This window comes from Betta splendens, chromosome 13 (genome assembly GCF_900634795.4).
Source record: "Betta splendens chromosome 13, fBetSpl5.4, whole genome shotgun sequence".
NCBI lineage: Eukaryota > Metazoa > Chordata > Actinopteri > Anabantiformes > Osphronemidae > Betta > Betta splendens.
Window position 1 is genome coordinate 17,411,081 of NC_040893.2, and position 12,994 is coordinate 17,424,074.

The following is a 12,994-nucleotide window of genomic DNA, read 5'->3' on the forward strand; positions in this document are numbered from 1 at the left end:
CGTGCAGGCCCAGTGGTGCTGAGCAGCCCGGCTCAGCTCGTCGCCCCTGTTCTGGTGGCCCGGGGGACTCTGTCCATCACCACTACTGAAATCTACTTTGAGGTGGACGAGGATGACCCAGCCTTCAAAAAGGTCGACACAAAGGTAAGTAACCTGCGAGCAAGTGTGCGGAGTTGGAATAACGCCGGCGGTCAGTTTAAGGCGTGCACGCGAGTGTGTACGCGACTTACCGTGTTTTAGCTCACATTGAAAATTCTTTTATTTAATAAAATGTCTACGGTTGAATTTTAAGACTTTACTGCTTTAGTCTGAATTGTGACGTAACTGCAATTGGATATTGCGTTTAGATAATTTATTTTATCTTTAGTTATTATTGTTATTATTGTTATTATTATTATTATTACTATTATTATTATATTACTACTACTACTACTACTACTGAGGCCTACTCCGTCAGGTTCAATGCCAGTCAGCGTTGCCAAATTGTCCTGCCCTTTATTTCCACTTTTTGCAAAATAAATAAATATAGATTATGTTGACATGTAAAATATCCAACAGTTTTGGAGTGTTATAGACCTGTATACATCTTAAACATATTAAATAATAATCAATAATAAATAATTTTTTATTCTCCTATTTTTGTTTGATACGTTGCTTTTAAAGAATGTGCAGCTCTAACTTTTAAAAATCCCATTATAATAATATTGCGTGGCATTAGTCTACTCTGCTAGCTCAGGAACAAGGTGAATAAAACCATAATGGGACACAAGTATAAAACAATTTGTTTTATTAGCTCTTTAAATTAGATCAAAGACAGAAATAATAAAAAATCAGATCACAGATGTTATAATCCAGTGTATTTCAAGTGCATTTCTTTCAATTAAACTGTAATATATATATATACTATATATATGTTTTCATTTTCATTTTTTGTCACGTAGGCCTAGGCATGGTAGAGAAAAACAACCAAAAATGTTCGAATACTTTAAATAATATTTCAAGTAACTCGATGGAATGTTTTCATTGTAACAAATGGTGAATACGCCTACCATCAAAATGTAAACTTTCAAAAATTAGAAATAGTCCATTGAACAGGTGAATCCGACTACCACTGATGCAAGTATAAATTAAAAACGTTTCTACCAGATAAAGAAAAAACTTCAGAAGTAATTTAAACAGGTGGATCCTATTTACGTGTCACAGAACAACATTCACAATTTCAGACCACTTGAATCACAATCTATGAATGTATTTACAGTATAAAATGTACAGATGTGTGTTAGTTAGTTTGTTCGTTCTTTCCAAAGGTTTGTAACGGGGCTTTATTTTAAAGCATTTAAGTAAATAGGACATTTTAGGCAACTGTGTGTGACGGGGAACAAGGGAACCTCTGTTGGACTGGCCTCCTGCTTTAACGTCGGCCAATAACGGGAATTTGCTCCTAAATAAAAACACTGGCACCGCCAAAAGGTGCACGGGAATAGTCCACAAACTAAGCCGCCATAAAAAAATCAAGTTGAAACGGGCTGGACCCAAACACGTTCAACAACAGAGGACAGTCACGTTCCACAAGACTTTGCAAATCGGTCGGCAACGCCTCTCTGTCCGTTTATTTTCAAAATCTTAAGACGAGGTGAACTAACATGTTTTTACCTCAAAGTTTCTCCAAGCTTTTGGGGTTGGTCAGTATTTCTCTCGCCAGTCGCCAAGTCTGTTTGGCCGCGTTCTCGAGAGCGGAGTGCGGCTTCCCTTGAAACAGGTCTAAATTGGGCAGGAAATAATGCGGGCACCTTCTGCACTGCAAACACGAAATCAGCTGCAATAGAATCCCGTTGAGTCGGTCGCCGAGGCAGTTCTCGTCCCAGTCCGACTCCCTGGGGTGCTTCTCGCACTCGTAGGAAACCAGCGTCTTCATGTGGTAGTTGTTCAGGGGCTGTCCGGGCAGCTCGAGGTGACGGTCGCGCAGCGCCTTGAGGACCGACAGGCACTTCTTCCTGCATCCGCCCAGCAGCAGCCGGTTCTCGGCCTCGGCGAACTGCAGCACCCAGGCGTCGCTCTCCGCCGAGCTCTGCTTGCCGTTCAGGGAGTAGCACTCTTTGGATAAAAGGTTGAAGCCCTCCGCCTTGACTTCCGCCACCCGGTTCGGCCCCGGCCACGGGATGTGCGGCAGAGGCCAGTGCGCGGCGCTCCGCGGCCAGATGCCCGTGCACTTGAACGCCGGCGTGATTTGCACCACGTATCTGTCTCTTATGCGCAACTTCACCTCGCTCGTGTCCGCGACCATTTTGACCACATCTCTGTAGCTGCACTTATCCACTGCCTGCGCCACCAGCGTCTGGAACCTCGAGCGGATCTTGCGCGCCGAGAGGTACCCGGAGGCGGTGATGAATTCGACCCAGAGGGACATGCTCCTCTTGCGGCCGTCGCTGAGCTTGAGCACGGCGCAGCCGGGGAGGGAGCCGTCGTCCACGAAGTTGAACACCCCCATCTGATTCAGGTAGAGCACCACCTCGAACTCGGTCGGCGAAATGACCTCCAGTCCCTCGAACCGATTATCCATCTCGCTGAGCGAGCTGATGAAGCGCGGCTCCTGCACCTCGACCTCCTTCAGGACATCCGACACCACCTTGCACACCTCCCGGATGGTCTTGGAGATCGCCGCCTTCCGAGACTGGCATTTTTCGTTGTAGTATTTGTTGAGGTGATACACCAACTTTGCCTGGGCGGCTATCATATTAGGGCAGAGATCCGGGTTATACACCGGAGTCTCGCAATAAGCCGAGGGATCCAACGCGGCTGTTTGTACGGGAGCCAATTTTAGAGAAGAAAGAAAGCTATTTAAAAAGAAAAAAATCTATTTATAATAGGCTCCAGCTACTCAAAGATGTGCTCAGCGCACATGCGTGATGGTCATATCATAACATTCACAGCTGGTGAAGCATAAACTGCATTGAAGTGCTCGGAGCGAGTCTTCTGAATTATCAGGTCGGTCTGATTAAAAGTCCATTTCATCCGCGCGAGGTTCAGTAGCCCGATGAAACGCCTTTTGGTTCTTCTCTGATCACTGTGCCAGTTATGAGTCGGCGTAATTGCGCAGAGTGAAGGGTGTACTCCTGACGCAGACGCCCGGTGTTGCTGTTTTACAACAGGGACACACAGACACTCTTTATTATAAGGGAGGAGTTGAACCCTAGATGTCCAATCGCTACCCGATGCGTCACCGCTCCCCAGTTTATCGAAAACAAATTCATTCCCTGGTGCTATATACAAGTAAAAAGTACAGGTAGTCGTAGTATATCGAGGAGCGGAAGTACACACACGAAGAGAAGAAAAAACTGCTCTTTACGACGCTGCGTGGCTTTTTCTTGGATTTTATTTAGAGCGTTTTATTGAATCTTACTTAAAACAGTAGGTGGGTTTAGAATTGTTTAAGTAGATATTTATGTATATTTTTTACATTTAAATCATCGCAGCCTGTCAGGGACACATTTTTTATTTTATACGGAGCAGCGGATAAAATACAACAATTTTATTCAATTTAAATAATTGCCAAATTTAAGACTTTGTTTAAGGAAATGATGTTAGTATTTTTGCCACGTTGTATTTTTTAATCCTTGAAAATAAAATAATAATTAATGATCATTCTTTACGCTTCTCGTCTGAAAGTCGAAGAAGGTATCACGCTATTTATATGTGCTTTGTGATTCTATTTGACACGTTAATTACGGGGGTTTGTATTCGCAGGAGAACGTCGCTCGTTCGTACTCTTTTCCTGCGCGGCTTCAACGGCCGTGCGTCTTTAAAACGTGCGTGTCATACAGTGACTCGAGCACCGGTAGTTTTTCGCTTCTTTGCTTATGGCTCCGCGTGACCGAAGATGCATTTGTGTCTGTCTCTCTCGAAAAAAAGGCAATCAACCTTTTCGAAAAACTGTTTGATGCAATGTCTTGTGTTTATTTGCCATAAAAGAGGGTAAAAAAGCGCAAACTCGGATCTAACAATGATTCTGTATTTTTGTAAAACTCTCATTAGAATGAGCTCATTATTTTTAAAATCATAAAAATTGCACATTCAAATGATTACAATGAATAGAATAATAAGCTATGCAATGATGTTCTCCTACCTGTTAGAAGTGATACATGCATTTATTTTCCTTCAAGAGAATATTTACCGCAACAAAATAACAATAATTAAATAATTATAATAACAAAAATAAAACAATAATAACTGGTTATAACTAATAAATCAGATTGAGGCATTTGACTATATACTGTTTGTTTAGCTAGCACTGTATGTGCTGGTCTGATACAGACTGATCCACAATAAAGAGATCCTGCATCCACACTAGACTCCGGCTCTCATCACTCCATCTCCCAAGGTACAGTTCACGCTTTGAAGAGGACTTCAAAAAGATAACGCTGCACGGATCAGATAAGCAACACAAAGGCATTTAGACTCATCTCTGCTTTAGTCAGAAGTGCATACGACCAGACATTATGGGGGCACAGTGCCGCCCGCTCGTCAGCCCAGACTCTCCCTGCACGGATGCGAGTGAGTGGGAGGTGGCGTGTGTGGAGAGAGGACCCTGATGGATAGGTGACTCCCATTATCATCACAGCCTGTCATGGGCACCCTGGTTGTAGCTGCTTGGCAGCACCCAGTGTTCATTTCACACTGTTACCAGGCAGACACAAAAATAACGCCAAAAGCAAAGCAACCTTTTTGGAAGGTTAATTCTGAAATTCAGTTTCTCCTTTAAAACTACAGCTTAAGTTTTTTTTTTTTTTTTAAGCACATTTATTTCTGATTAAATTTCACATCCCCAAATACTTACTAATTACTGACATATTTGTGAAAGGCACAACATTACGTCTGGTTTCATGTGGCGAGAGGTAGCTGTCAGGCTTTGATAGTCCTCGTGGCCCAGCAGGTACTTGCGTGTTATTGAAACCAGACCGGCCTCATTCTGCAGACGATCCTGCTCCAAGTCAGTTACCTCACAATGCAGTTGCACCTCGCGGGTTTGTGCTCCAGCGCTTGGACATCCATATGCATGATGGAAGGGGGCGCGCTGGAGGGGGGATTTTCATTGAGATTATCGCCTCCTAATCTAAAGCATGTGAGTGAACAAATCCAAAAGAAAGTCAACCTGCGCTGCGAGACCAGGACTCCAGCAGTCGTCAGGTACGGTCCCTGTGCCCATAGCTGTAGCATTACAACATAGCGAGCTTTGTTGGGCCGCTCGCACCACGCCAGCCTGTTGGAGGCCCTGCACTGTGATACCATATATCACAGTGCAGGGGATTTCAGCACAGGCCTGTTTCTGACCCAGCAAAATCCATGCATGATTGTATAAATCAATACAATGACTCCTACTTCCCCTAATTTTGCACGGGCATGTGACCCTGTTTTGAAGGCCTCTTTGTTTCCACAGCATGGCTGCACACTCATCCATTTTTCCTCCTCCATTTTTCTCTTCGCTTTCTTCTACCAAGACTGATTATCCTGTTAACGTTGCTGGGCGTGAGGTCAGTGCTACTTGTTTGATGGTAAAAACTGTCCTTTGAGAATGTGATTCACTCTGAAGACACTTCACTGATAGTAACAGCATATTGTATTAATGTACTGTAGGCTCTGTCTTGTCATCAAGGCATATTTAAATAAATGTATTTATGTGGAATATGTTTTAATACTTTAATAATCCAATTAAACAAGAACAAATCATCAGACATCACTTATTTAATCATTTTTGATTAATTATGTGAAAATGAATCTTAAGCCATATTCCATACAAAGAGAGTTTACCAGTTAGCTCTCAAGCTAATGTGCAGATTAGTCCAAGTGGACTTAATAGGATGACATATTTCTATATAAATCAGATTAAAAGTGACAGTGACACTTCAGAGATGTGACATCAATACTGGATCTCAAACTGTGAGAGAAAATATACTTTAATCTCGTGGGATAGCCGCTCACTTTGACACGTTTCCTATAATTTTATTTGTCCATAAATGAAATTGTCATTGGGGTTTTTAATAACACAGCATTATTATTCTAGGCAATATGGCATCTCTGTAGGAGGCCAGTTAATTTCTGGGCTTGGAGCCTCACTTGAAGCCCCCCTTTGGATGGTGTCCATTCATTTGTTTTATTCTTTACTGTGATGGAGCCTCCTCAAGTCAGGAGCGCGTAGCCAGAGGCTCAGAGATCCTCTAGTGAACCACGCAACAGGCTCTGTTCACTAGGAGACATCTGAAACGCATGCGAACACGCTTAAAACACTCAACACATCAGCTAAGCACAATAGGTACTTTAAAAAAGCAAAGAGCAGGACAAAAATCATGAAACTTAATTGATTGTCTCAGCTTCATTTGGCCCTTCACCCCTCCTCTCTCCAATATGGTACGCTTGTCAGCCTTTGTGATAAATTACATGCATGTATTTGCATGAATTTAGCATGAGTACAATTCAGTTTTGTTTGGCAAAGTAGAAATCCAATAAACGTCTGGTCCGTTTCCTGAAAGGTAAAATACAGTCAAACAGTTTTTAGTGCACATTATTAGCAGTTTTATGAGCAATGCTAAACATTGTAGCTGCAGGTTACTTTGTTTTTCCAGGGCTTTCTAAACACCTACAATAGATTCCTTCCACAGTACCGAGTGTGTTTTTCATTTTGTAATGTATTAACAATGTAGATATGGGCGCCTCCGCTCTGTCTGATGCAAAAGGCAGCCGTTCACCAGCAGCGGCGTGATTAATCTTAATGTCTGTGAGATGTCCGCCATCTAAGAGGTGGGCGCTGTAATCATCTGCCCACTGACCCCATGATGCTCATCTATAATGCTCTTTGCAGTCCTTGAGTCTAAGAGGTAATTTTAAATATCACATTAACTAACCACAGCTCTGTTCACATGCTCCAATCTACGAATAAGCAGGCACCACAGAACGGAACAAAGTAAGTAGGAGAACTGGTGGAGTATTAGGGTTTGGGGGGTTGTTGGTAATCAAAAGATGCTGGTGAGGCCATTGATGAAATTAGGCAGTGTTTCCTAAATAAGGGATGAAGGGTTCATAATTGCCAGTCCTGGAGATCTGAGGTGCCGGGTGCCAACTGTCAGAGCAGGGCTAATGATGACAAATGCCTCTCTATGCAGATTGCTGCAGCAGCACTGGTGTGCAGCTGAGAAAGAACAAGAAAAGAAAAATGCAGAGGGCCTAATAAGAGAACGCTTGTGTGCACATATGTAATGACCTACATGGAAACAAAACCTCCCTAACTGATGAGCTGCCTTTGAAGTCCTGGGGCACGATGCGGTTTTACATCTACTATACAATGGAGGAGTCCCCTACGGTACCTGTGACTGATATTAATAGTCTTTGCGACGGTGAATCACATGCAGCTTTAACAAACAGGAACTACTATTAGCTCAAATTCGCCTGCAAGTGCGTCAGGACTAATAATAATAGTAAAAAAAATATGTTGCTATATTTAGGCAAAGAATCCTTCAAGTCTGGAAGTGAGGACGTCTGAGCATGGATCAGCATTTTCTTTGTCTCCTCGTTCTTTCTCACATTTATTGCGCAAAAGGCCAAGGCGTTTAACGTGAAATGGCTTCTTACGCTGTGACTCATGCAGGAAATAACAGGGTGTTTCTGCTTAACATAGCTAAACTGTTGTTGGTTAACATGGCTCAAAAAAAAAAGTTTGCATTTCAAGTGCGCCTGATTTTAACCACCTTTGTAGCTGGGAGCCATAAATCTGATTTCACTTACTGTGACGTCAGGCTCACGCTAATAAAAGAGCAAACACGGAGTGTTGCATGGCCAGATTTCCCCAATTTGTTGCATGAATGGCTTTTGAAAGGGGTCCCTCTTTGTACAAAAGCAGCCCCGTCTTTGTTTGGTTTCGCCCCATCTGTGTCATCTGGTGGTCTGTGCAAGAGGGTGGTGTCTCGGGGCGCTCCCCAGCGGCGTTGCCAGTTGTTTTATGGACTCGGCGGAGTGGTGCTGGGAGTTCATAAGTTGGCCGGCCCATTGTGTGCTGAGCCCAGCTGACACGTGTGAATTGACTCCAGCATATTGACAGATCATTTCCATTAATGAATCGGAGGAGTCTGCCTTGTTTCACTCTGTGATTTATGCCCCGGCTTGATCATCCTCTGAGCTCGGGGTTAACTAACAACCCCCTGAATGACTCGACCACACATTCCTAGATGGAGGGAGTTGCTGCGTTCAGCAGTTTTCTGCATGGATGCATGCTGTGTACTTTAAGTGATACATACTGTAAGTGTTCTGTATCAGAGAACTGAAAACCTTTGAGTGTATATAGGCCCCAAATCACAACCTGTCCCTCTGGTTTCAGCATTTAAACATGTTCATTAATACGTTTAGGTTCTTAATTAGTTAATTGGGAGTTCTATGTTTTTATTTACACCACAGAAGCGCCTTGGTTCGAGCTTGTCTGACTAATTCTGAACACTGTGTTTTTTTTTCTAAGAATCCACTATAAAACTACTGATTGTGACTGTTTCCAGTAGGAAGGGGCTGCTTCTTGCTTTGCATTGAGCTGCCTTTGCCTTCAACCGCCGCTGTCTCATCTGCTCGGCCCTGATCCTTCATGGCGACCCTCTGGCTGTTCCAAAGAGGCGAGCGAGCGCGCTGCTGATCGCTGGCCTCGGCCTCGGCCTGTCATCCTCACCAACGCTGCCACATGGAAGGCACATTTGCTTGCCACCATTTTATGCTGCTGTCACCCCCCCCCTTCAGGAGCGAGGGGAGCTGAAAAGGAGAGGAGGGAGAGAGGGGAGGCTCACCCTGAGCGGATGCGAGACAAAGATGGCAGCAGAGACATTTTGTCTACTTTCATTAGTTCTGGTGGTGGTGAGCGGTGCTGAATATTAGCCTGTTACCGGCAAAGCCACACATTGTGCAGCACAGACGGAGAGCATGTCACAATCAAATCTACCCCACCTCATTTCCATCTTCCTCACTGAAAAAGTGGGACATATGGGGCAGGATGCCAATTGCTTATTTTATACGGTAATTAACATCCCTTAAACCGTGTTATGAGGTAGGTGTGTCCTGACCGTGACAAAGTTCATCTCACAGATTTACATACATATTCCCAATAAGGGGAGATATTTTAAGATTCTCACTGACTACAAAGGCTTGTGCCGTTAGCTTAACTCTGCTGTCTTTCACTGGTGTCTACTGGTTTTGTGGCGACAGCTAAATCCAGTACAGGACACTTGGGTTTGTGATATGTGTGAATATTCTTTGATAAACTTGATTTTTGGACTGTTTACTGTTGTTCACTCTAAAACTAGTTTCTGGAGCTCTGCCAAAAGACAGATGCCTCATCTGGCTTTCTGTTCTCCAGCCCCCATCTGATTTCTTTGTTTACCTAAATAACAACATTCGCACAGAGAGCCTGTGATTGGTGCCCTGGTGTTTGTGTGCGCGTGTGTGTGCGTGAAGATATATCTGAATGTTGTTTTGTCCTGCTGGGCTTTCATCTGTTGGACTCATTATAGTAGTCATCTCACTGGGCTCTATTAGAGAAGCTCGGGAGACGGGCTCCCCATGAAAAAGTCATGATGGAGGAAGAAGTGCTGATGTGCAGGTTCCTGCCTCCGGGCTTTCACCTGCTCAGGATCAGCCCCAAGGCGAAAAAGAAACAGGCCGGCCAGTCAGTGAAGGATTGAACAGCCAGAGTCAAACTGGGCCTGGAAATCAGGGGGAAAAAATGTAACTAATTAGTGAGTTCTCTAATGGTAAAAACATGTCAACGATGCGGATGAAAGCACCAGAAAAAAATAAAGTGAAGTTCTACCCTGTTAAGTTTCAAACGATTTTATTAGAGTGTCAATTTTGTGGTCTTGGCAGAACTCGGGAGGTGTCTGAGCAGCGAGTGCGGCGGCAGGGCGAGAGCATGTCGGCTGTTGACACCATCTAACGAAAGGGGGATTAGGAGTTTACAGAGGCAGTAATATGATAGGTCAAAAAGAGGAGGCACTCCTCCACAGCACTTGGCTCTGTAATGAATGATTGACTGGAAAAGGAGAAGCTGCCACTCGCTGGCTGAGTGCTCATCCTGACGCCTGCCGCACCGCTCCATGGCTCCCCTTGATCACGTTTCGCTGCTCCCTTCTCATCTGAGGCACCAGTCTGCCGGGAAAAGCTGCTTTTCCCTCTTATTTTTCTCCCTAATTTACACATTTAAGACATTTTTGTTTGCTTATTTGCAATTCCTTTTTTTGTCAGTGAGCCTCTCTCTATCAGTCCTACTCCCAGCCCTGAAACCAGCCACCCCCTCCCACCCCTGCACACACACACACACACACACACACACACACACACACACACACACACACACACACAACCTTCCCTTTCTCTTCTGTTTGCCCTGAGGCAATGAACTAATTTCAGGTTCCATAATTGCGGTGTGTTGTACACCTGTCTGCTATTAATTCTCCCCTGTCTCTCATTCTCTTTCTTAATGAGATATTATTGTAATTATTGTCATTATGCTATTTTCCGTAATGAACTTGATTGATGTTTTTGTTATGGCGCTATTTATTCTCTATAATTAGTGTAAATCTGTTGAATTTTTACAGGCAGCGACTTGACTGACCTGTGAGTTTTCACTTAGGACTGTGTTAGTCTTGGATATAAAGAGGTGGAGCAAGCAGCCTGGTCACCGCTGCTTGTAGCCAGTTTAAGCACATTACAAAAGTGAAAGACTACACAATGGCCAGCGCTGGACTTTGTTTCTGCCTGTCACAGGCTAAGAGAAGGTGAAAAAGCTATTGTCTCTAGCCCCGTTTTTGGAAAATCTGGTTGTGCTTTGAAAAGGGAAAAAGTTTTCAGCGACTTGATTTTGAATGTTATTGTTAAAGTAGCAAACTCACGGAAGGAATGCAAGAAAATCTCAGCTGAATGAATAATGTTGATTTTTTTTCCCCGTAGCAGCTCTCAATCCAATTAGGAGTTTAATAAGGGTCATGCATAGGGACTTCACGCTGGAGGTTTTGGGGGGCAGGACGGGGCTGAAGTTGAAGGCCGGCCTCTTTAATGTGTGGTGAGCAGTCTTGTGTGCTGGCGAAGCCGTCTGGGCACCACAGATGATCTTTTTCGTTATTCTGAATACGAGGTCGGGCGATAGTGTGAAACTGTGGCTGCATTTGTTCCTCAGGTAATGTCGATTACCTAATCTCCTGCACGCCTGCACTCACATACTCCACTAGGTTTCATTTGCCTTAAATGTCAATAACTAATAGCAAATGATCCAGCCTTTGTCAAAATCAAGCAGCCTTTTGGCAGATGACATATTTCTATCTTTTGTTTTCAGGTTTAGCATTTGTCCTGGAAAACTGAGCATTCCTTAAATACTGGAATGTGAGCAAAACGCAGAAAGGCTATATGGGTCTTTAAAGGGGCCTTAGTTGATCTTTAATCTCTCCCTATGAGACGGAAGGTGGGGAGGAGAGCAGTAGAAGTGGACACGTCCCGCCTTTGTGAGTGCGTTCTCATGCTGGGGAGCTTTGAGTGTCTGACAGCCGTTTAACTCCACACGACCTGGTTCTCGAGTGCCATCGTTTGGGTGCGCTAGAATCCTGTTAGGAGCCATAATTACGATTCATGCACTCCTTGTGCTTCTCAGAAGGACCGTTAAGAGAGTAAAGAGGGGACCGGGGGCCTGAGAGAACCCCAGCGATCCCTCCCCTTCAGCAGAATGTTCTAATGCATACACAGACCCATAAAATGTGTGTGTATGTATATATATATATATATATATATATATATATATATATATATATATATCAAAGAGCATGAATGTTGTCACACATGTGCTGGATGCAATCTTAGCACCAAGGAAACTATACATTGTCTGTGTCACATTTTATAAAATTGCTATTCTTTCAAGTGGGCAAACAACGAGTGAAGTGAGGCACATTCAGCGACTTTCAAAGGGAAAGAGAAGAAAGGGTGAGCATAATGCCTAATAGGTGCTTTAGTAATTTCTGAGTTTTCATAGCTTAATCCGTTCTGAAAAGCTCAGGAGAAGAAAGGCTGCAAATGGCCCTCAGTATTAATTTGATGTGACTTCTGTACAATAAGGGCTGTGGATCCCAGAAGCCCATTTTCAAGCTTACCTTCTTTCATCATCCTCAGCCCTTGGAACTTTTGCCTAAATGTTTTATGAAACCAAGGCTGTAAGCCTCTTTGGTATTCTGTCTTTATAACGCCTGGTTTAAGACTATTATTACACCGTGTTCAAGGCAGAGCAGCACATGCAAACAATGACGCTGCCTCACCATTGTGTGAAACTCAAATTGATTCGGAACAATTGGGAGAGCACTTATATTAAAACACACATGTTGTATGGCTCATTTCCCCCTTTCATTTGGGGGTTTTGCAAATGTTAATAAGTGTTGGTTTCCCGCCTTATTTTATATAAGTTTGATTTCTTTTTCTTCTCATCTGCTCATTTTATTTATATTTATCTTGGGTTTCAACACACTGTCTCCTCAGAAAAAAAAGTGCATTTAAGCCACAAACAAAACACAGCCTCGTTACTGCAATTTCATCTGGATATTTTGCTAAGATAAAAGTAACATTAAAATGAAATTTTGCACTGTTTTTGTCAGCGAGCGGAGACCTTCTTCAGTCTCCCTACACCCTGTCAGGCTCTGTGAAAACTAGTTTCTGAACTCTGGTCTCTTTGTGAGATTCATAAAAGTCATTATTTTGTTTTTCTTTTCCTACAGAGAGAGAACGCGAGCAAGAGATTCAGTTTGTTATCAAAGAGTCCTGTGATGATGATGCCTCAGGAAGGTTCGGGCTGTATCTCTGTGTCTCAGCTTCCTCTGCTGCGGATGCTTTGTAACACATTCTCCTTCATTATAAAAATAATGTCAGGGATGCATGCTGCTACATGCTCATTGTTTTAATCATTTCACAAGGCAGAACGTATACGTTCTTTTATGTCTAT

At 43.4% G+C, this 12,994-nt stretch overlaps 2 protein-coding genes across 10 annotated transcripts in view; one reads left to right on the forward strand and one right to left on the reverse strand.

Moving 5' to 3' along the window:
• LOC114868482 (neurobeachin-like) overlaps positions 1-12,994 on the forward strand; it is a 147,527-nt gene that overhangs the window by 97,080 nt on the left and 37,453 nt on the right. For all 9 annotated transcript variants that reach the window (XM_055514232.1, XM_055514233.1, XM_029172109.3 and 6 more), the window contains one exon: positions 8-144. In XM_055514232.1, coding sequence (XP_055370207.1) covers positions 8-144 — 137 coding nt within the window. The remainder of the gene's footprint in view (positions 1-7; positions 145-12,994) is intronic.
• On the reverse strand, positions 771-3,929 carry mab21l1 (mab-21-like 1). Its single transcript, XM_029172125.3, has one exon. The coding sequence runs from the start codon at positions 2,732-2,734 to the stop codon at positions 1,655-1,657; it is 1,080 nt and encodes a 359-aa protein (XP_029027958.1). The 5' UTR covers positions 2,735-3,929; the 3' UTR covers positions 771-1,654.

Bases quoted from the DNA above. Each gene is read 5' to 3' on its own strand.
- mab21l1 (XM_029172125.3), bottom strand. From the start codon at position 2,734: ATGATAGCCGCCCAGGCAAAGTTGGTGTATCACCTCAACAAATACTAC.